Source organism: Lampetra fluviatilis, chromosome 31, assembly GCF_964198595.1.
Source record: "Lampetra fluviatilis chromosome 31, kcLamFluv1.1, whole genome shotgun sequence".
Classification (NCBI taxonomy): Eukaryota; Metazoa; Chordata; class Hyperoartia; order Petromyzontiformes; family Petromyzontidae; genus Lampetra; species Lampetra fluviatilis.
In genome coordinates, this window is record NC_136305.1 from 7,304,119 (window position 1) to 7,326,812 (window position 22,694).

At 54.6% G+C, this 22,694-nt stretch overlaps 1 protein-coding gene across 10 annotated transcripts in view; it reads right to left on the bottom strand.

Moving 5' to 3' along the window:
- LOC144943499 (histone-lysine N-methyltransferase 2C-like) overlaps nucleotides 1-22,694 on the bottom strand; it is a 79,035-nt gene that overhangs the window by 17,811 nt on the left and 38,530 nt on the right. For 5 of the 10 annotated variants that reach the window (XM_078871016.1, XM_078871014.1, XM_078871013.1 and 2 more), the window contains exons 30-45: nucleotides 21,758-21,802; nucleotides 18,200-20,284; nucleotides 17,237-17,377; nucleotides 15,463-15,617; nucleotides 13,072-14,675; nucleotides 12,143-12,272; nucleotides 10,965-11,031; nucleotides 10,237-10,312; nucleotides 9,399-9,631; nucleotides 5,162-8,740; nucleotides 4,269-4,478; nucleotides 3,664-3,828; nucleotides 2,747-2,885; nucleotides 2,235-2,400; nucleotides 1,339-1,547; nucleotides 115-272 (exon numbers count right to left, since the gene is read on the bottom strand). In XM_078871016.1, the coding sequence (XP_078727142.1) occupies nucleotides 115-272; nucleotides 1,339-1,547; nucleotides 2,235-2,400; nucleotides 2,747-2,885; nucleotides 3,664-3,828; nucleotides 4,269-4,478; nucleotides 5,162-8,740; nucleotides 9,399-9,631; nucleotides 10,237-10,312; nucleotides 10,965-11,031; nucleotides 12,143-12,272; nucleotides 13,072-14,675; nucleotides 15,463-15,617; nucleotides 17,237-17,377; nucleotides 18,200-20,284; nucleotides 21,758-21,802 (9,162 nt within the window). The remainder of the gene's footprint in view (nucleotides 1-114; nucleotides 273-1,338; nucleotides 1,548-2,234; nucleotides 2,401-2,746; nucleotides 2,886-3,663; nucleotides 3,829-4,268; nucleotides 4,479-5,161; nucleotides 8,741-9,398; nucleotides 9,632-10,236; nucleotides 10,313-10,964; nucleotides 11,032-12,142; nucleotides 12,273-13,071; nucleotides 14,676-15,462; nucleotides 15,618-17,236; nucleotides 17,378-18,199; nucleotides 20,285-21,757; nucleotides 21,803-22,694) is intronic. The other 5 variants (XM_078871009.1, XM_078871011.1, XM_078871008.1 and 2 more) reach the window with 5 other exon arrangements.

Genomic DNA, 22,694 nt, shown 5'->3' on the forward strand with positions numbered 1-22,694 from the left:
AAGTTTCTCGAATTCCCCTCCCCGCCTCTGTCTACCGATCAGTATGAACAGCCTACGAGCGAGTGAACTTGCGAGTGAGCGAGACCGGCGAGCGAGCGGGTTGGCGGGGCTGACCTCGGAGGCTGCGGTGGACAGCGTGAGCGTGATGGACACGGCGCTGTCGTTGCGGACGTCCCAAGGAGCCCCGGACATGGGCGCGACCCTGCCCGGCTCCTTCGAGGCGAGGGGGTCTCGCGCGGGGATACCGAGCTGGCTGGCGAGCAGCGCCACCACTGTGCAGGGAACACGGCGCAAGCAGGCAGAGCAGGGGGTCAAAGCCAGAGCGTCGCAGGCGCCGAGTCAGCGCAGCACTCCGACGGAGGTCTCGTGACAAACGGCGTGGTTCACGATTGTGCTTGATTAATTTACCCGGCAACATAACAAAAGGCGGCTTATCTACTTCCACCATCTACATTACAAAGCCTCAGTTTGAACTGCAATCGTTGCTCGGGGTACGCAATGCTACCTTCACAGCCCACACCCCGCCCCCACTCACCATGCCCCCTCCCCCTCCCCCCATGACAATATAATTACTCGTCACAGCCACCTCTGAGACACACTTGTGTGCTTTCGCTAAGTTGTCCCCACCTAAAGAAGGACGCTTGTATTGCGCCAGAAACGTCGTGATTTAATTTATTTGTATTAATTTAAAAAACATTTCCTACGTGACTTTACATAAAAAAACAAAAGTAGGATAACGATGTATTGACCGAAACGCATTTTAACGCTCGGCATACTTGTCACGGCGGTGGTGGCACTTCTGAAAAAGAAGTTAATACCTTAGTGGGCATTGCCGGGTAGGATGAGGACGATTTCGTTTTATTCGTATGTTTTTGGCTGATTTGTTCGCCTTTCCTGTACACGTTGCACCGCTATGGTGTCTCTGCCTTGTTTCTTGTTTGTAACGCTCTTTGTCTTTGTGCCGTTCGCCTTTTGGCTTAAAAGAAAGCTGTCTCTGGTGTGGACCAATCAGTTTCAAAGACGATGCATATATTATCAGAACGTGCTTTTTGTTTGCATGTTCACCACAAGTACGTGTGGTTAATGCAGACAGGATTCCTTGCATAAGGATTCTGTCTTGACACCTGTTTCATTGCCAGAAAGGGTATATCTTGACTGTGCTTTCGTGACTGCAGGAATTCACGTTCTTGGGTCTTTCGGTAAAGTCACGTAGATAGGTTCAAAAAGGGTAAAACCTATTGTTATATATTCTTTACCCGCCCCCTACTGGGCATCTGTGAAAAAAGAGCTTCATAGCTCGTCGGATTCCTCCTCCAGTGTAAACAAACATTCTGGTACCGTGATTGGTGGAGCTGGGCAGGATGGGGATGACGGGCGAGAGGCCCCGCTCGGGGCTGGGCGCGCCGTCCCACAGGTGCGGGAAGCGCGACGGCTCGTCGGGTCCCAGCACGCTGTCGGGCGACGACGCCGGCACCACGCTGTCGGGCGACGACGCCCGCACCGCGCCGTCGGGCGAGTCACGGCCCTCGCGAGGCTCCGGCAGCAGCCTGGGCAGGCACGCGCACACACGCACAAAGACAAAGTTCCCCCGTTGAGCCTTTAACAGACTGTTGGGGGCAACTGCTGTCAGCGAGTAGCACCTAATGAAGGCTGGCATGGCACCAATACCTCCGATAAGCAAGGTTTGGCTATGTACGGTGAGAAAGAAGTTCAACATACATACATATGGTAGCAGTAGAAAGAGATGGGGGTTATTTTGCAGGAGGAACGGAAGCAGATTAGCAAAGATTGCTCTGTAGAGCGCGAGACTGGGCACAGGGTGACGACGGAGGCACAGAGAGGGACAGCGGCGACTGGGAGCGTAGAAGACGGGATGGGACGGGGTAGGAAGGGACGAGAACAGCAAGATAAGGTGGGGGCAAGAATCATGGAGCGAGTGAGCGAGCGAGTGAGTGAGCGAGCGAGTCATTGAGCGAGTGAGCGAGCGAGTGAGTGAGTGAGCGAGTCATTGAGCGAGTGAGCGAGCGAGTGAGTGAGTGAGCGAGTCAATGAGCGAGTGAGCGAGCGAGCGAGTGAGTGAGTGAGTGAGTGAGTGAGCGAGTCATTGAGCGAGTGAGCGAGCGAGTGAGTGATCGAGTCATTGAGTGAGTGAGCGAGTCATTGAGCGAGTGAGTGAGCGAGCGAGTGAGCGAGCGAGTCATTGCGCGAGTGAGTGAGCGAGCGGTCCGCCGTACCGGCCGTCCTCGGGGTGGCTGTGTGGCGGCGTGGGGAGCGAGGCGGGCACGTCCACGCAGTGCGGCGCCACGGCGGCGCGGGCGTCCAGCCCCGTGAGCAGCGGCGCCACGGCGCGGGACGGCGACGCCGGCGCTCCCTGGAAACGGCTCAGCTCCAGCGCAGCCGCTGATGCACGGAGAGAGACGCATGCACAACGCAGCGGTGACCGGCAACAGTGATCAGCCTTCTTTTTGTGTTCTTGTTTGTCCTTCCCCCCGCGCACCTCTGATTAGCACGGTTGGCTACCTCCGGTGCAACAAAAAGCTCAACATACATATATACATAGATTTGTACGAATCGTAGATAGGTCCATGATGCATATTAATTGTGCAATGGGTTTAACCTGTGTCAAAACGAACCTAAACCTTATTTGGTCGCTCCTGACCATTGCAAATACGAGTGAACGTGCACCCGTCAAACACAGCGGGCACACGCATGACTGCAAGTGTCCGCAAGGGGTGGGGGTCCTCACCTTCGGGACCCAGGAAGCCACCGCGCTTGGACGGAACCTCCTCGCTGGACGCGAACCCGTTGAGGAGTTTGACTCGGGTTCCGGGCGGCGGAGTCGGGGGCAGTGACAGTGGCGGAGTCGGAGGGTCACTGACGTTCTTCTGTGCGGGGAGGTGAGGGGAGGCGTGCGTGCACGCGAACACGTACGCACACACACACACATTCACGCACACACACACAAAAACACACGGGAGATCTAAAGTCCAATCTTTTCTCACCGGTGGAACGCATATTCAGGTGGTCCATGACACACGAAGGAGGTGCGGGCAGGGTTAGAAGCAGAACAATAGGGGATGAGGAGGTGGATTAACAAAGAGAGATGCAGGAGGAGTCAATGTCAAAAAAAACATTGACATTAGGTGGTGGTGGTGGAACATGAAGATGATGATGGGAGGAAGAGGTGGTGCTAGTTGATTCGAATAAATGGATCATGACAGGAGGCGAGTAGATAGAGGGTCATGGGAGGTAGAAGTGGAACAGACGAGGTGGAAAAGCAGAACAAGGGGAGAAAAGGAAAAAGAGAAATAGGGCGTTGACAGAGTGACAGGAAAGATGGCCGAAAGGTGGCGAATGGGAGAATGACAACAATAATTAACATACCGAGACCAGGACAGGACAGAAACGACAAAAGGGTTAAAAAAGTTGGACGCAGACAAATTAATACAATCAATAAATGACGTTGAGAGGAGGATACGCAAAGGACGACGAGGATGATGACGACGGGAAGGCGATCACGGCAGCACGGGCGGACCAAGGGGTAACGGTGAGTCGGACAAAGATGGTTGGACCACGATGGACGGCTGCATGAGGACGCTCGGAGGATGAAGATAAAATCATCGTCGAGCGCTTCCGCTCGCTGTCAACGGGAGCGTGCCGCACCTCGCACAGGAGCTGCGTGTAGTAGTCGGTGGCGCCTTCCAGCAGGGCGCTACCGTAGGCGCCACGCAGCTGAGTGCAGCCCCCGTTGAGGCGGCCGCTGCCGAACGGTGCGAACAGCTCGTAGTTCACCTTGATCACCGGCTCCATGAGAGGCAGCAGCGGGAGCTGTGGGCCAGAGGCAGTAACAAAACGTCCCGTGTCAGCGCCAGCCCCGCCTCGTCACCTCTAAAACCATGACGGATACGCGTTACGGGGTGGGGGACGGGGGGTACGGTTTGGGTGGGGAGGCGGTCACTTTGGCCTGGGCGTTGCTTTAGCAGTCCAGCTCCAACGTCAATTGAACGATCTGCCGAAAACTAGCTGTCAGTGAAGCGGATAATGTAGATAAACATATGTGACGTCCATCTACAAGCGATTCAGCTGAGTCCTGCCAAGCTACGCAAACTGAAACACACAGGCGTGGAGCCGGCTTTATAGCCACACTGGCGACACAATTCAAGAAATACTTCAATGCAACGAGCAATTATTCAAGCATCGCTATTCGCTGGGTTGGTGGGTCATGGAAAGGGGCTGTCCGGGGTTCGGCGTGGTGGCGCGGCCGGCACCTGCTGCAGCTGCCGGATGATGGCATCTTTGCCGATGCCGATGTCCTTGTGGTCGTCCTCGGTCTTCTTGCGCTTGCGGATGGGCGAGTCGGCGCCCCGGTGCCCAATGCGCTTCCCCTTCAGCTCCAGCTGCCTCTTGGCGGCGTCGCAGTCGGTGTCCCCGGCGCCACCCATCTTCACGTTGAGGTGGACCCCGCCGGTGACGGACGCCTGCGGAGCACGCGGACCGGGTCGTACCAAAGACAAAAGATTCCCCCCCATATAGCCTGCAACAGACTGTTGGGGCAAGTGCTGTTAGCGAGCGCCTATGAAGGCCGACACAGCACACGAGGGGGTGGGTAGCCAGCACCATGCACGGCCGCCTTTGTCTCCCAGGTGGCAATGGTTACACACCAGGTCCTCATTTGAGGCTGAGTTTAACTGGGGAGGCCCAGGACCGGTTCATATAATCGTCACTGGTGATGGCCGTGAGCGGGAATTGAACTCGGGTCGCTGGGTTGGTGGCGCGGCGTGCTGTTACAATACCGCTCCCCACTGGGGGAGTGCAAATGTCAGACATGGGGTCAATTATATGAAAATTACAAAAGCATTGTAAGTCGAAGTTACTATTTACATTGTAATTGCAACACATCGCATATGGGATAATTACCATTGTATGTGGAAGGAGGGGTAGTTACTAATTACGTGTGCGGGCACTTGCCGTGTATTCTTGTGTGCGCGCGTGACCGTGTGAATATTTCTAATGCGTGAGAATGCGATGCATGACATTTTCAGGTGGCACGAAGGCACCAACTCTCACCCCTTCCCAACATGCCCCACCCGCCCCCCCCCCCCCCATTTATAGGACAGCATTTACACACACCGCGGATTCTGACACGAATCGTGAATCTCACCTCGACGTATCTGGGCATGGCGCACATCTGCTGCTGAGCCTGCGACATCACGTGCTCCTTGTCTTCGGTGCCCAGGCTGGCCTGAGCCGACACCAGCGCGGGATTCCTCGTCTGCAGCAGCTTCTTGAGCAGCTGGTGGCCCAGGTCCACCCGGGGGTTCTGCGTAAGAGCGCCGTCCGGCCCAGACCCGTGCGAGTTGGCCAGCCCGCCCGGGCCCATCAACGCAACCCCTCCTCCGTCGGCACCGTCGTAGCACTGCGCGGCGCCGCCCACCATCGCCCCCGCCGCCGGCACCTCCGTCTTGACGGTCCCACCCTTGAGCGAGTACGCGCCGCCGCCATCCAGGCTCGGGCGACGGACGCCGTCGGCCGACGCCGTCTCGCCCGCCCTGTACTGTGTCGCCGTCCGGTCGAACTCCTTCCTGCCCTCCCATGGCGACTGCAGGTCTGGGCGCGTCGGCGTCGACGGGACGCTGGAGAAGTGCAGCTCCGGCAGCTCGGAGACCGGCGTCGAGGGCTCCGTCGCCGGGTCGCCGCCGCCCGCCGTCTTCTTGCGGACCTTCCGCTTCTTGCCCTTCTCGTCGGGGATCATGTCCGAGTAGAGCTGGATGAGCGGCGAGACTGCCCCGGCGTACACGGGCGACAGCTGGTGCATCCTTGGCTTGCCGTCAAAGGGGGTGAACGCGGCGGCAGACTGCGGCGCCGCTCCCGAAGGGGACGTCTGCCGCATTTGCGGCGGTGTCGGTCCAGGCATCAGCCCCATGCTGCCGGCTCCGGGGTTTCCAGAAGCGTCACCGGCGGTTGCGGATGCCTGAGCCGGATCCTGAGCGTACGATGGATTGTGCGAGGGCGACATCATGAAGTCCAATTTACGAAGGTGCCCAGGCTGTTGCTGCTGCTGATGTTGCTGTTGCTGCTGCTGCAGAGAAAACGTCTGCACCTGCATTGTTTGGTGAGGCATTACCAAGGCGTTCGCCGGTGCTGGTCCCACCATTCTCTGCCTGCCAAAGTTCTGCTGCATGAGCTGCGCGTTGGAATCCTGGAAGCCCTCGGGCATCTGTGGCGAGGCTGACGTGGGCTGGCCCGGCGCATCGCCGCTCACTCCCAGCGGCGCCGGCTGGCCCAGCTGTTGTTGCTGCTGCACGTTACCGCCACCACCGCTGTTCGGTAGCCTCATCCTCAGGAAGACAAAGGGGCGGTTTGGCCCAGCACCTTGCGCCGTGGTCCACGTGAGCGGCACGTGCGTGCTGCTCTGCTGCGGCACTGCTGGCGCTCCCTGCTGCTGTTGATGCTGCTGCATCATAGGTAGTCCCATCCGCTGCCTGGGCTGTGTCATCATGGCAATACGTATTTGCTGCTGCTGCTGCTGTTGGGGGAGCATGGCAAGGTTTTGCTGTGACGGAGAAGCCATGGTCAGCCTCTGCTGCTGCTGCTGCGTCTGGTGCATCATGACAACACCTGCTTGCTGCTGGTGCATCATGGCCGATCCGTGATGGCCCTGGGGCATTGCCGCCTGTGCCTGCTGCATCATGGGAACTCCTTGCTGCTGCTGCAGCTGCTGCTGTTGCTGTGCTTGCTGCATCATGGGGAACCTCTGCTGCTGGCTCTGCTGCATGGCGGAAGCACCTTGTTGCTGCGGGTGATGCATCATCATGGAAGGGTGTGTCTGACTTTGCTGCTGCTGCTGCTGCTGTTGTTGCTGCTGCACCTGGTGAATCATAGAAAACCTTTGTTGCTGCTGCTGCTGCATCAAGGAAGCTGCCTGTTGCTGCTGTGCCTGATGCATCATGGGAAACCTCTGTTGACCCTGCTGCATTACGGCCATTCCTTGATGTTGACCCTGCTGCATCACGGTCGCCCCTTGCGGCTGTCCCTGATGCATCGCGGGAACTCCTTGCTGCTGACCAGGATGCATTGCGGGCATCCCCTGGTGCTGCACCTGATGCATCATGGGAGTATCAAGCTGCTTAACCTGGTGCATTGTTGACATGCCTGGCCGTTGGACCTGGGGGGGCATCATATGAATTCCTTGCTGCAAAACGGGAGCCCTTTGCTGCAGATTCTGATGCATCATACTGGCCGTTTGCTGCGGATGACCCTGCTGCATTGTGGTAGCTACTTGGTTATGCTGCGGCAACGCCGGCACAGATTGCTGCTGTTGCTGCTGCTGCTGTTGAGGCTGAATCATCATGGGAGACCTCTGTACCTGCTGATTCTGATGCAACGTCAGCAAGTCCTGATGCCGCTGGGCTTGGTGCATCATGGGAGGGCCCTGGTTGTGTTGAGCCTGCTGCATCATGGGTAGCACAGAGTTCTGCTGTTGAGCAGTAACAGAGGAATTCTGGTGTTGCTGTTGTGCCTGATGCATCATGGGAGAGCCTTGCGGCGTCTGATTCTGATGCATAGTGGAGGCGCCTTGGTTGTGCGGTGGGATTGTCTGCGGCACTTGATGCTGCTGCTGCTGTTGGCTCTGAGCCTGATGCATCATGGGAGTGGCTGGTTGTTGACCCTGCTGCATTATGGAAGTACCTGGCTGTTGAGCCTGATGCATCATGGGAGTTGACTGCTGTTGAGCCTGATGCATCATGGGAGTCGATTGCTGTTGGGCCTGATGCATCATGGTAGTCGATTGCTGTTGGGCCTGGTGCATCATTGGAGTTCCTTGCTGTTGAGACTGATGCATCATGGGAGCTGATGGTTGTTGAGCCTGATGCATCATGGGAGCTGATGGTTGTTGAGCCTGATGCATCATGGGAGTTGTTTGCTGCTGAGGCTGAAGCATCATATTTCCCTGTGTGCGATTTTGGTGCATCATGGGAGTTTCTTTCTGCAAAGCCTGATGCATTGCAGGAGTGGCGGGCTGCTGCTGGCGAATTTGATGCATCTGCTGATTCTGGTGCATTATGGGAATACCTTGTTGATGATTCTGATGCACCATGGGAGACCCCTGCTGCGGACTCTGATGCATCATGGGAGAGCCCTGCTGCGGACTCTGATGCATCATGGTACTTCCCTGCTGCATCATGGGAGATCCTTGTTGCTGGTTCTGATGCATCATGGTACTTCCCTGCTGCATCATGGGTGATCCTTGCTGCTGCTGCTGACCCTGATGCATCATGGGTGATCCTTGCTGCTGCTGACCCTGATGAATCATGGGAGATCCTTGCTGCTGCTGACCCTGATGCATCATGGGTGATCCTTGCTGCTGCTGACCCTGATGAATCATGGGAGATCCTTGCTGCTGCTGACCCTGATGCATCATGGGTGATCCTTGTTGCTGCTGACCCTGATGCATCATGGGAGATCCTTGCTGCTGCTGCCCCTGATGCATCATGCCCACGACCTGTTGGGGCTGCTGCTGAAGGTGATGGTGTTGCTGCTGCTGTTGCTGCTGCGACATAACGCCGACATTGTGGGTCACGTGACCTCCAGGCAGTGCACCAACAGCGCCTGCAGGCTGAGCGTTGAAGGGCGACGCGGCCGTGTGGCTCAGCCCAGCCGCCTGTGTCCCTGTGCAGTGCTGTTGCTTTGTGCGATACTCTTCGATGAGATCCTCATGCTCCTTCTGCTGCTTCTTGACCTGCGAGAGGGCAGAAGGGAGACGTAAAAAGTCACTCGAGATAACGGCAGCGAAAACAACCGACGTTGCTGGCCTCCCCCGCTCAGAGCAACTTTACCCTGCACCCACAAATCTGGTTGAATAATCGCCAACCAAAACGAAGACGTAATCCAAAACGAAAACAACCTTTTATCCTGTGAACACGTATGCAAGGCCATGTGTCCTGGGCTCTCCAAAACTATTTACTGTATAAGCTTTGTTCTTGGCAAAAACATCAACTTTGAAGATACTTTCATAGTGATACCGCTGCAGTGGCAATGCGTTAAATAATATATAATTATATCAGAAGGGATCTTAGTAGTAGCTCTGTGATATCTACTTCCGGGAACTGTTTTCTCACGTGAAGAATCAACCTTGTTCTGCAGGAGATGCACCAATAGCACAGATTGGGATAAACTTGGGAGGGGGAAAAAAAAGATGACATTTAAAAAAACAAGATCTTCAGTCCACGCACGCAACACACCAATCGCCCACCCAATCGTCCGCCTGCCCACCCACCCACCTACCCAATCGTCCGCCCGTCAGCCCCCCCATCCACCCAATCATCAGCCCGTGCCCCCATGAACCCACCCAATCGTCCACCCACCCCCTCCTACCGACCGCTGGCACCAGCACCCACCTGCTGCAGTTGCTTTTGCACGAGGCACTGGCGCTCGGTGACGTGCTTCAGCTGCTCGGCGTCTGCGTCGGCGAGCTCACGTCCCGCCTTCTTGGCCGTGCGCTGCTTGGCCGACAGCGCCTTTTTGGACTTGCGGTGCGCGCCCACCTGCTCCTCGAGCGCGCGGTGCTGCATCCCCAGCAGCGTCTTGGTGTGCAGCAGCCACTCCTCGTATGCCTGCCGCTCGTCATCCTCTAAAGAGGGGAGGGGGGGGTGAGGAGGAGACGTGGTGGTGGTGATGTGGCAGTGGTCGTTGACGATACAGGCGGAGGACCTGATATCATGTTGCAATACCCATGACCGCCGTTGTAACAAGCCACATTGAAGGCCTCCCTATCTACATTTGACAATGTCATTGCTCCGTCTTCACATTTTCTCGGGCGTGTTCCCTCCTTTGGGCTGCCAATCTTGACCACGAGCCATCAACCCTTTTAGCGATGTGTCCTGCCCACGTCCACTTACCGTTCTTAACAGTCGATATGATGTCGCTAACGAGTGTATGTTTACTAGTAACCATGCCAAACCCTGTGTAGCTTGAAAAGACTCCATTGTTGACTTCCCACAAAGCGGTACTTATCCTATAGACCTTGAGTGGTGACGGGCTGAGCTGGCCTTGGATTTGACTTGAATTTGAATCCATGGCCTATTGATTGTGAGCCAATTGCTCAAACAACAGTGCCACCCACCTATATATATACACACACACATATTAACTGTATTGAATGCATATTGTCACTCGTGCGGTGAGTTAACGTGCGGGTGCAGGTGAAGCGGCGGTGGTGAGGAGGGCAAGACTCACTCATGACGCCGTGGTCGGAAGCGGGAGGCGCCGGTCTGGACACTGGCAGCACTCCGGGCCCATTCTCCTCCTGCTGCTGCGGCGGCGCACACAGGACCAGAGGATGCTCCCATCAGTGGTGAATCAGAGTCATTCATTTACCCACCAAGGCCTTGCCGAGTGCCATGCAGGATAGCTCCCTCCCTGCTTTAGGATGTCTGGCCATTCATTGAATGGTTTGTGAAAAACCCTCGCGAGCTGAACTGTTCCCCCACCGAGTCGTCGGGCAGGCACCTCACTACAATGTGACAGCCCCTTTTGTCAATCCACTGCTGGATGAGGGCCTTCCCCATGCTATGTGGGTCGCAGCGGTGATCTGACCACGCCGGTTGATGCATGTTGGTGAATGCGGGGAGCATAGACTTGGGAGCATTGCACTCTGCTGCCCACTCTTTCACCCGACAGTCATCTATAACATCTGTTCATCATCGCAGTGGCCCAACAAAGCAACATTGAAGCTCAACCCCTCCATATCTCCTGATATCTAGCGCATTCCAGGTCATCTGGTCCAAAGTGCTATCGATGACAAGAATCAGAAATTGATGACTCCCAGCACTGCAGGCTTTCCTGACAGGTAAGTCGCGGAAATTATCGGCAATTCGTCACTCAAAATAATTTTCCCCGCAACGCATAACAAAATCTGTAATGATCGGACAGATGGAGGGCACTGAACTCTTTGCATGCTTTACCTGGTAGGTGTGCATGCCCTGCTGCGGGCCTGGAGAGCCAGAGGCAGCCTCCCCTGGGAACACGGATCTGTACAAAAACACACGCACAGGACGCACGCGGCTTCAACTCGTTGCACAGAAGTGGCCGGGTGGGTCGTCAAATCCAATGCAAGCCAGTCATGTGTGCTTAAATCAGGTTCTAAAAATAGTGATTTTGTGGTTTCAGCTCAGTTTCTGCGTAAAAAATTATCATCATGTATGGGTTGTCACTGAAATACAAATTGGTATGCTCAATAAGAACCTTTGCAGGGCATTAAGTACGACCCTTTCCCTTGTTTTGGATACAGGAGTCTCTCTCTTGCAGTCACTTCAGGACTGTCATCTGCCTCGCTCCGACACAGGGCGATACGCTGCTAGAATCTGATCACCTCTCGCATGTTTGAAGGTCTCGGCTAATTGCTGTACTGAATAATGACTCTTACGAGAATCGTATTCTCACTTAAATCGGGGCCAACTCTGCTTAAGAGTAAATTGACGAATATGATTTGACATGCAGTGAACTAGCCGCTAAAGAGCAACATCTGGTGTTGGCGGGGAGAGGTAAATTTAAGAACAAAGCACTGAAGCGGTTCTGTGGAGTTTTCATCCGGAAACGTTCTTCTGACGGCGCGACAACCACGTGCCAAATTTCTTAGCCACATGCCTTTGCAGCAACACCCGGAAGCAGCCAAAAAAAATTAACCCGTAAAAACAAAGTTTTTCACTATAAATCCTTTATATGCGTGGCGGCTAGAGTCCTCTCGTCCTCTGGCTTGAGATGGCTGTCACCTATGGGTCAGATGATTGCCTGCCACCATTAAGCAATTGGTAATTAAATATAATTTATTTTTTCCTAAAAAGTGTAAAATTTTGGAAAAATTTTTCACGAAAATAAATTGTCACGCACAACGAGTCTGTGTGCAAAATGTCAGCTCGATTGGATCACGGGAAGTGGGTTAAAAAACGACCGAAAAATTTGCACGGTCGTCAGCGCGCAAGCAAGCAAGTGAACTTAATATAAAGGATTAAAAAAAAAGCAACGCCCTGCAGGCGGGCGAGTGTGACACGCGACGGCTCTCCCCGTGTGCGTGACTCACGTTACGCAGCGCTGCTTTGACCACACACACACACACATCTCGACACAACAGGGTGCCGCCCACCTGTTGGCGACGTTGATGGACGGCCCGCCGATGGAGCCCTGCGACATGACTTTGTTGATGCCCTTCAGCACAACCATCTTGGCCTTGGCTATGGGGTCCGTTATATCGTCGGTGGCGAACTTGTCAAAATCTTCGGGAGGGGAAGCGCGGAGAGAGAGACGGAGCATGTTTATATATAAGTGCGGAAGTTGAACAGGATTGCGTGTGGTCAATGATATTGGCACGGGTGATCGGAGGAGACGTGTTTCTCCGTGGTCAGGGCAAAGAAAGCCCGGGTAGGGTTACGCTCGCCTATGGCAGCCTGGAGACAAAGCACCCTGTAGTTTCACTGGGATCACTCTCCCCCTCTGTCGGAGAAAGTTTTCCCCAACTGATTTCAATGGGAGACAATGCCACATTTTTAACTAGGATATGTTCTCATCACTGGGATTTCATCTGAATTGTCATTCTAGATGAATGGTATTCCAATGTTGTATTTATAGAAATGGTAAACATAGCTGCTTGAAATATTATTTTACTCTGTATGTACATTCATCTGAAGCTTCACCTATTAAAATTCCTGTATTGTCAGAAAAATGTATTCAATGTCACTTATATATCCAGCACATCTCACATACACACATGTACCAAAAGGCACATCTGATATCTCATGGACACACCACTCAGCATAAACAACACTGCTTTTTACACACAGACATAAGCACACCAAGAACTTCACTCACACAAACATTTACCTTTTCACAATCAATCCCATACATACCCAAACAATCCTGACAAAACAGAGGGTCAACACCAAATACACACACACACAGCAACCATGAGCACACCCAACATCTCACACAGATTATCTCACACACATACACAATCCTGGCATCGATCACACATCCCACACACTCAACGTTTCAAACACACAAATCCCCGGCACTCACCTAAATTCGCAAAGAATCCTTGCTGTCGCTGAGAGGCCAAATCTGGCTGCGCCCCGACCTGCTCACCACCCTTGCCGGATTCTGGCTCGTCTTTGGGAGCAACCGTCTCTGCCTGTCCGGCCGCATCTCCCGCGGACGCCGGCGCCGCCTCCGCTCCCTCGGCCTTCTCAGCTGGCGCGACAGCCTCGGAGCTTCGTGGGAGAGCGTCGGGCGCCGCCTCCTGCGACTTCTCCGTGGCCGTGCCAGGCTCCTGCTTCACGGGGTTGGCATCTTCTGCACGGTCGCCACTCGCAGCCGCATCAGGGGTTCGAGCCTTCTCACTCTCCGGCACGCTTGCTGGTTCGGTGGGAGTGACGGCACTGCCGCTGCTCTTGTTCTGCGCTTCCACCATCTCGATGTTGGCCGCCTGCGACTCTTTCGCCGCCGCCGCTTGCGCTTGCGGCGTCGGCGCCTTCACGCCGGTTGCTGTATGCGCGGGGTCGGGCGACGTCTTCTCGTCGGATTCGCGATCCACCGCCGCTTGCGCCATTTGCTCGCTTGCTGCCGTCCTAGACCCCGCCACCAATCCACCCTCCTGCTCCTCCTCCTCCTTGTCCACCGGCTTTTTGTGCTCGTCCATCCTGTCCTCTAGCGGGTCTGCGAGGGCCAGGTCATTGAACATGTCCTTCTTGTCGGCCAGGTCCAGCTCTGGGTCCGTGTAGGCCAGGATGTCGAACTCGCCAGCCTTAAGGAGGTCGTCGAGGTGCGGGTCGTTGGTCTCCAGGTGGTCGAGCGTGTCCAGGTCGCCAGCGCCCTTGCCGTCCACGGGGTCGAGGTTCAAGTTGGCGAGGTCCACGTCGTCCTCCAGCGCCTTGTGGGCGGCCAGCGCCTCGTCCATCTCGGCGCCGCCCGCCGGAACCATCTCCGGAAGTTTGTCGTCCGTGCAGGGCTCGGCCGAAAGGGCGGCCGCCGTCGATGTTGCAAGCGGAGAAGCCTGGGGCGGCTGCTGTTGCTGCTGGTGGTGCTGCTGCATTGGTGGCAGCGGCTGCTGTTGCTGGACACCTCCAATAACCCCACCAGTGCCAGCGATGGTGGTGAGGCACGGCTTGGGAATGAACGGCGCCAGGCTTTGGTCGGCGCATGTCTGCGCAACGGGCTCTTGTGCCGGGACTGGGAGACAGTTCTGCTGCGGTTGGTGTTGCTGAAGCTGCTGGTGGTGCTGCTGCTGCTGCTGCTCAGCCCTCTGCTGCATCTCGGCAGGAGCGACGCCGCCGCCGCCAAAGTGCAGGCGAGGCCGCATGGCCGGGTTGTGCCTCAGCTCGATGTAGTACTGGCCCTGGTGCATGATCTGGCCTGCGATGCCGTGCGGCTGGAAGGCTACGGGAGGTCGGGCCATCTGCCCGTTGGCGGGCGGCACCGCTGCCCCCGGCATTCCCGTGGGTGGGGCCGGAGGGGCAGCGTGGGACGCGGGGCTGCTCATGTCCAGCGAGATAGAGCGCCGTAGGCCGCTGGCCTCCCCCGGGAAGCGCGGTGCCAGGCTCGAGGGCGACTGCTGAGCGGCCTGGGGGCTTGGGAAGCCGCCCACGCGCGTGGTATAGTAGGCCATTTCCGCCGAGCCGGCGACCCTGCAAGTGCCACGCGACAAGGCGTTAGCCGACAGATCGGCCTGAAACGGCGTCACCCACCCAGACCCGAATACTCCCACCCCGCCCCCCCCCCCACAGCAATTTCATGATGTCACCATCCAGGGGTCACGATTCTATTCAAGAATTGAATCGATGTTGATGCGTTTTTATCATCTCGTTGGTATTGCTCATCAGTTGTTACATCTAATTTGTGTGGTTTTGTTCACTCCCATTGTGCTCAGTGCAACATTTGTATGTGCACAAACCACCAAAACTCCCCATTTCCACACAAAACAACTCTTTATAGACTTTGGGCAGGTGCTCTTAGAAATTCACTTATAAGGGTGCCAAGGTGCACAAAAGGTCTGGCCAGGACCACGCCCAAGCCGCCTTGGTCTCCCCACATCATTAACTTATGAACACGAGTTGACCGAAGAAAGGCCCAGTGCCGAATACGATAACACTCGCACAGCCATGTTGGCTGCCGCGGCCAGAAATCCCAACTCGTGTCGCCGGGTCCGTAGCCCCGCCCGCCAACCACTGCGGCACCGCTCCCAAAACTCACAGACACACGGACACACGGACACACAGACACACACAGACACACGGACACAGACACACGGACACACAGACACACGGACACACGGACACACAGACACAAAGACACACAGACACACAGATACATGGACACACAGACACAGACACACGGACACACAGACACACAGACACACAGACACACAGACACACAGACACACGGACAGGCGCGGGGTCGTCGCCAAACTGTCACCTCTGTCTGAGACGAGCGGCATCTGCGGTGAGTCCCCCCGGTCCCTCCGGGCTGGGGAACGGGGAGCGGGGGCTGCCCCCGGCGACGCCCGGCATGAACCGGCCAGGAACCTGGCTGAACATGAGCTGCTGGTTGCGGAAGCCCGGCATTGTGCCCTGCATGGCACAGACACCACGGCAGCAAATACGACGCACGATGACGTTCTAAGTATGCAGGGAAGTTCAATCGTCCGTCAGGTCGGTCACAGCACTTGCTCGGAGTAATTTTTTGTTGTACGGTATGGGTTCAACGAGCATGCGTTCATTTTTATTAGAAACCAAACACAGGAGCAAAGTATGGTGTTCATGGTGGACTATGTACTACCTATGATCTTTACACAAGTTGAGAAACCCCAGAACTGAAGATATTCACCAAATCAATCGAAAATATCAGAGCGTGGTCAATTACTAATATAGTGAGCCAAGAATGTCTATTTGTGTGTAACGCGCGTGACGTCACTCCACATGCCTCCCCAATAACCATGAGGGGGTGACGTCACTCCACATGGATCCCCACCCCCGATTAAAAATCATGCTTAGTTGATGGCACTCCACATCGAACAGCTTCCCTCATTAACAATCATCAGGTGACGTCCTCCAAATTAACGCCCCCCCGCCCCCGTCATTAATAATCATGAGCAGGTAATGTCACTCGACATGGGGTGGGGCCTCCTCCCCCTTACAACCCACACTACAAAGGGAGTACCCTCATGTCACGCGGTGTCCGTCATGATGAACAAGGGATTATAACCTTTAAATGAAATAGGTCTGTGTCACCGCGGCCTTACAAATTGCACACGAATGGATGCAATGAATATCACGTCGCGGTCGGCTTTTCGCTTGAATGTTTCAGATTTACTGCCATACACCCGTCCTTGGACGGGCTGTAGGCTAGTATATGACTGAATGATCAATAGCCAGACCTCCCCAAAGCCGCTGCCATTTCTCGCACCTTGCGGTGCAAAAATCCATTGAGCGCCTGCGCAAGATGATTAAATCGTTCCATCTCCACGGCACACCGACTCTCAGGGGCGTGTTCCCTGCCCTGGTTGCCAATCCATCGTTAAGTCTCTAACTGCGGTCATCAATTCTCTAATAACGACACGTGCTCCCTCGAAACCCACTCCCCGCTTTTCTAAACGGTCAACAATGACATCTCCGCTTTGACATGCTTCACTCCATCTGTTCCCCTTTCTTTTTTTCAATGCAATTCCAATCATGCACCTTACTCCATGTTTTGTTTTTGCTCCAACTGTACGTATATACACCAGTTTTAAATGACTGACATATCCAATTTGAATGTGCAATGCAATTGGGGGACCATGCGTTGTCTTGGTGTGGTTCAGGATAGTGTTTGTTGTTGTTGTTTTGCTGGCTTGCCCCAAGGCTTGCTTTTGGTGTTGACAAAACGGCAGGAATGTATGTACTTGTGCAATTTGCACTTAGAAACTTTATGTATATTTATTTCTTAATTTTTAGCGACTTTTCTCTATCTTGCACTCAGCTTTTGTATCCTTTGTTGCTGTAACTCTCTCTGACCTGCCCCTACAGGACATCCGTGAAAAAATAACTCCATAAGCTCATCGGATTCTTCCAGGATAAATCAAGGAAAACACTTTTAGTCTCGCTTAAAAGCCCTCTTGGGTCGATTCGGGCTCTCAACTTTGTTCTCATGCCAAGGTGCGATAGAGCAAGGCCATCCCGCACCTTGGGCACTGGCTATGCGGGAATCTCACCTGCTGTACCGGGTAAGGTGGAGGAGGCTTGTTCATGGGCTGTCCTTGAGGGGAGGTGGTGTCCGATGACCAGAACATCACCCCGGCACCTCCCGGCATCCCCGTCTCCTGCGGACCGGCGCCCTGAGGCTGCGGCCTCTGCTGCAAAACAACGGCGCACGTTTCATGAATCGCCGCTAGCGCTATCGGTGCCGCCTGTCAATCGTTAAGACTGCAAAGTCAGCATCGTGAATCTCGATTTATCTATCAATCTAGATTCATCTAGATTGTAAACATATTTAGAATTGCTTTTTGTATTTAGTTGTTTTGCATTGTCCATCCCCCCGCAACTCTGATTAGCACGGTTGGCTACGTATGGTGTGAAAGAAGTTTAACATACATACTTTCAATGCCATTATTACCACGATCGTCACAAGAAGCATGACACACGAAGCATGACCATAATCACCGATTTCACCTTCGTGAAATCTAGGGCATCACAGAATATATGCTCTGCCCTTCAGAATGTGGCAAAATACGAGCGGTGTGTTTAGTATTTGTATTCGGCTAAATAAAATGAGGAATACAAAAGTGAGCACCAAGGGCCAAAGCAATTACATGACCACAACAGCCCATGGCGGAGGAGGGGCGGGATGTGAGGAGAGCAGTGCAGAGCGTAACCCCCACCACGAGCATATGGAAAAGGGGAGACAACTGAGAGACACAAGAGAAAGTAACAGAGGGAGACAGAGAGACATGCCAGCTTATTTGAAATAAATAAATATAATATTCGGCTTCAAATAAAAATTCATAGAATACCTAAGTAATGTTGTCGGTCAAATAGTATAAAAGTACTATTCGGTGCGCCCCCAGTATCGTTACTATCGTCACAGCAAGCATTATCACCACGTACCAATCATTCCAGTGTAACCCACTACATAACCTACGTCAGCCCAACAACACAAGAGATACCACATCACCCACCACGCCATGCTGTCCCAGAATCCCCTGCAGCGGGAGCACGTCAGGCCGTGTGGGCGCCATCCCCTGCTGCTGCGCCATGTGCACCGCGCCCGGCACGCACGGCGAGCCGCCCCGTGCCTTCGCCTGTGCCATCTCCATCGCACCGGGACCCGCGCCGGAGACGGACCCCAACGCCGCGGAGACTGCCGCCGTCAGGCTCCTCGCACCACTCCCTCCGGGCGTTGTCGTCGGCGAAGCGAGGCCGGGAATTTGAACAGAATCGCCTGAAAGCGCCAGCGGCGGCGTGAACATGTCGCGCGAGCCGGCTTCCAACGCTTCCACGGCGGCAGCAGCAGCGGCTTGCGCCTGCGATTGGACGCCCGGCGTCGTGGGCGGGGAGAACATCTCTCGGGGAGGGGCGGTGGCCGCTTGCGAGTACTTGCCCTCGACGTTCGTTTGCCGCGTCACCCCAGCTGCCGGTGCGAACTGCGCGCCGGGCACCGGTTGCCCGTCGCCGTACATTTCGAACGCGGGTTGCGATTGCGGCGGGCGGGCGTAGGGGTCGGCCGCAAATGGTCGCGGCGTCCCCGGAGGTTGCGCGTAGGGGTCGGAGGTCATGGGCCGAGGCGTCCCCGGAGGTTGCGCGTAGGGGTCGGAGGTCATGGGCCGAGGCGTCCCCGGAGGTTGCGCGTAGGGGTCGGAGGTCATGGGCCGAGGCGTTCCCGGCGGCTGTGCGTAAGGGTCGGAGGTCATGGGCCGCGGCGTTCCCGGCGGCTGCGCGTAAGGGTCGGATGTCAAAGGTCTTGGCGTGTGGGGTGGCTGTGCATAGGGGTCGGAACTGAGAGGCCGGGGTGTCCCCGGCGGTTGAGCATAGGGGTCGGAGGTGACAAGAGGCCGAGGCGTGTGGGGTGCCTGCACGTATGGATCAGGTGGCTGCGTTCCCTGCGCGCCCGCCGCCTGTCCGTAGGGGGACGTGGGCAGTGTCTGCTGCTGCTGCTGCTGCTGCTGCGCGTAGTGCTCGGTGGCGCTGGGCGGTCGCCGGACTGGTGACCCGTGAATCGTGGACGGCGACGGCGCGTATCCTCCGCCCATAGGCGGCTGACACGGCTGCCCAAGTGGAGGTTGCTGAACACCGCTGGGCGACATGACGGGCAAAGGCATCTGTTGCAGCGCCGGGAAGGGCGCCTTGAACATCTGCTGCTGCTGCTGCTGCTGTGGCGGCAGCTCGTCCGGCCTCGAGGACAGGAGAGGTGGCTCGGCGAATGTCTCAAACGGCCGGGGCGGCCCGGCGGCCCTGAAGTAGGGTTCGGCGATCGGCGACGGCCGCGGGGTGCCGGGCGCCTTGGCGTACGGATCGCACAGTGCCGCGGCGCGGGGCGACTGCTCGCCCGCCCCTCTCCGGAATGCGGGTTCCTCCTTCCTCTGCGGCGTCTTGGGCATCGCAAAGTAGGAGTCGGCCGGCAGCGTCCCCACGGGGCGTGGCGTGCCGGGAGGGTTGCCGTATGGGTCCAGGTGCGGCGCCGAGTGTCTCCTGACGGCGGAAGGCGGCGTCGGCGCCGACGTCGCCGTCGTCGTCGGCGCGGTCGCGGCACCGGGAGCGGACGCAGGCGCCTCGGCCGCGCCAGGGTAGGGGTCCCACGGCGACGCTGGGCGGGAGCCAGAGCCCGACTCCGGCGGGAGCTCGTTGTGGGGGCGCCCGACGGCCTGCGGGAAGCCCTCGTGCGCTGGCGGCGGCTGCAGGGGCGCGCGCGGCTGCGACGGCGCTCGCGGCTTCACGAACACGTCGTCCAGGCTCAGCCCCTTGGGGTTGGACAGCGGCCGCGGGGAGAATGGCGCCAGTTTCCCCCCGCCGACGCCGCCGTCGCCACCGCCGCCACCGTCGCCAGCGAAGGGGCTGCGGGCCGGCTCGGCCTGGCTGGCGGCGCTGGGGCTCCGGAAGCTCTCGCCGTCCGGGAATTCCGAGGCCGGCGCCGTAGCTGCGCCATCCGCCTCCGTGTCGCCGGTGCCCTCCCCGTGGAGACTCATCTTCTGCTGCTCCTGCTTGGCGAGCTCCAGCTTCTGCGTGGCCTCCAGCTTCGCCTGCTGCTTGCTCTGCAGACGCAGTTGCTGCAGCGGAGACGATAATTGCGCACCGCGTGAGCGTCTGTGCTGCGATTGCCGCGAAATCGTTTCGCACGCTAAGGTGCAATGGGATATTAAAGTTCTTGCAATATCGGTTTCCTGTGATGTTGTAATTGTATTTCACATTTCTATTGCATTCCTTGTGTGTGCTTTGCTATACTTCCTAGTGTGAATGAATATTGCTTTCAGTTCATTAACTGCAATTCAATCAACATATGCGCCTACAGTAAAGTCTTTGTAATCAATGCCAACCTATAATGCATATAAAGCCCACATTGTCTGTTACACTCAAAGTAATCAAAGAATTACATGAGCTGGAAATACAATGGCATCATATAACTGCCACGCCGTAAATTTATTTACAACTTTCATCACAGTGTTTGTTATTTCGGGAAACAAAATATTTACGAAAAAATGAAATGAACAAAAGTTAATAACAATACCACGACATATTGCAAAACGGACGATACCATTATCATGGACCTTATATCGTACGTTATAATATAGAATCGCCACATAGTGGCAACCTTAGTGCACATACTGTACATGAATTGCTTTAAAGGACAAAATAGATCCGTGTCTTTGTAGTGGCTAAAAACTATCAACTAATTGTATCACCTGACAACATTCCCACAACTGGCTATACCTGGACAACCAACACGATCAATCCATTTTTCTATGACCGACTCATCCTGTGAATTCATCCGATCTTGTCAGATCTTGTTAGCTAAGCACGGATGAGCCCGATTCGTACTTGGATGGAAAACTGGGAATACCAGTTGTTGTTGACTTGGGCCGTGAAGCAGCAAGAGATGGCAGTGCTGCGATGGATTCTTGAATCTATCTGTGCGGACCTTAGTGTTACCTCCCCCTCTTAAGAGTGGATTTTCCCTGGGTAAATTTTCTCCCACACGTCAAAATGTTCATCAAAGAGAACAGACCCCAAAACATCTTAATGAAGGGCCCTCAAAAGTCTTGAGATTCAGCGACGTTTTCCTGGGTAAACTAAAGTGCCCTTTCATTGCTTTAATTAACACGTAGTATGTTATCGGAGTCAATGTTATAATTCGCAATTGGTTATTGGGTCGGCCGCATAATGGTCTGGCCATATTGTTGTTGAAAGACCCGGGTAAGTTGAAGAACATTTAGAAATTTGGTTAGTGAGCATTATTCTTTAACTTACCGGGTGAGCCGAAACAAATGATAATTGGTGCGTTAGACGCTTGTACACATGACAATTTAATTTGTTTGGCCATGTCGGGTGGCGGAGGGTCTTACGACACAAGTTTGGAGTGATTCTTTATTATTATTTTGCACCTTATTATCCTCTCCATAGACAATTATTGCTGCTTAAAAAGTACTTCAACAGCATCCATCCGTTATAGAATATACTCAAGACTTTAAAAGTATTTCTGTAAAGGAAGATGCAACCAAAAAACAAATAGCTCCGATACATACCCATTGCGCTGTAGTGACATCACTGCATTGACGCTGTATTGACACCTACGGGTTACAGTGACACACGACGTTACAGTGACGTCACTAGTGTGCAGGGTTGCCGCGATATCAATTTTCACGATACGATATAAAATTTTCATGAAATGTTGATCATCACGAAACAAGTTTCCTATATAGATATGTAATAGTACTTAGCATGTTTTTATTGTATTGTTTTTGCGCTTTGCAGTACATCCAGAGTGCTTTAACCGCAATTCTCATTTAACATAACCTGGCGTACGTCTTCTAATCATTGCAACTTTACAATTACACAAGCAATAATTGCATAAATGAGAAGACTACAAAATGATGGCGTCATGCCGTCACTTACTCTGGAAAATATTTAGCAAAGCACCAATACATACGAATAAGGTATGTATGTAAAACTTAAATTATTGTGTAATTTCTTAAGTATTTCATCATGAAACAAAAATGCTTTAAAACATTAGATGAGAAACGATAATCATGATATAATGATATTTAGCAAACCAGTCTATATGGCTGTTGTGGACCTTATATCGCACGGAACATTGCGGAATCGCCATATCACGGCAACCCTACTTGTGTGCCACGTTGACTTATAAAACACAGCTTTTAAAATCGACTTCATCGTCATGGACAAAGGCTTCAATTGTTGGCTGCTCGGGACTCACAGCCGAGTTAAGAATCTACGAGGTAACAGCTATTTGCCTTTTTGGGACTTTGGGCTGCATCTTCCTTTAGGGCCAACCATCCGACACGTGATTCCTCGGATTTATTATGGCATCGGCAGAAAAATCCTGGGGCACGTTTGTGCACGTACCGCGTGTGAGCGTGTCAAGGCGAGTGGGTGGCGGTGCGCTCGATTACAATGAGAATCATGCAGGCCGTTACGATTTCATATCACGAGATGCCCCCC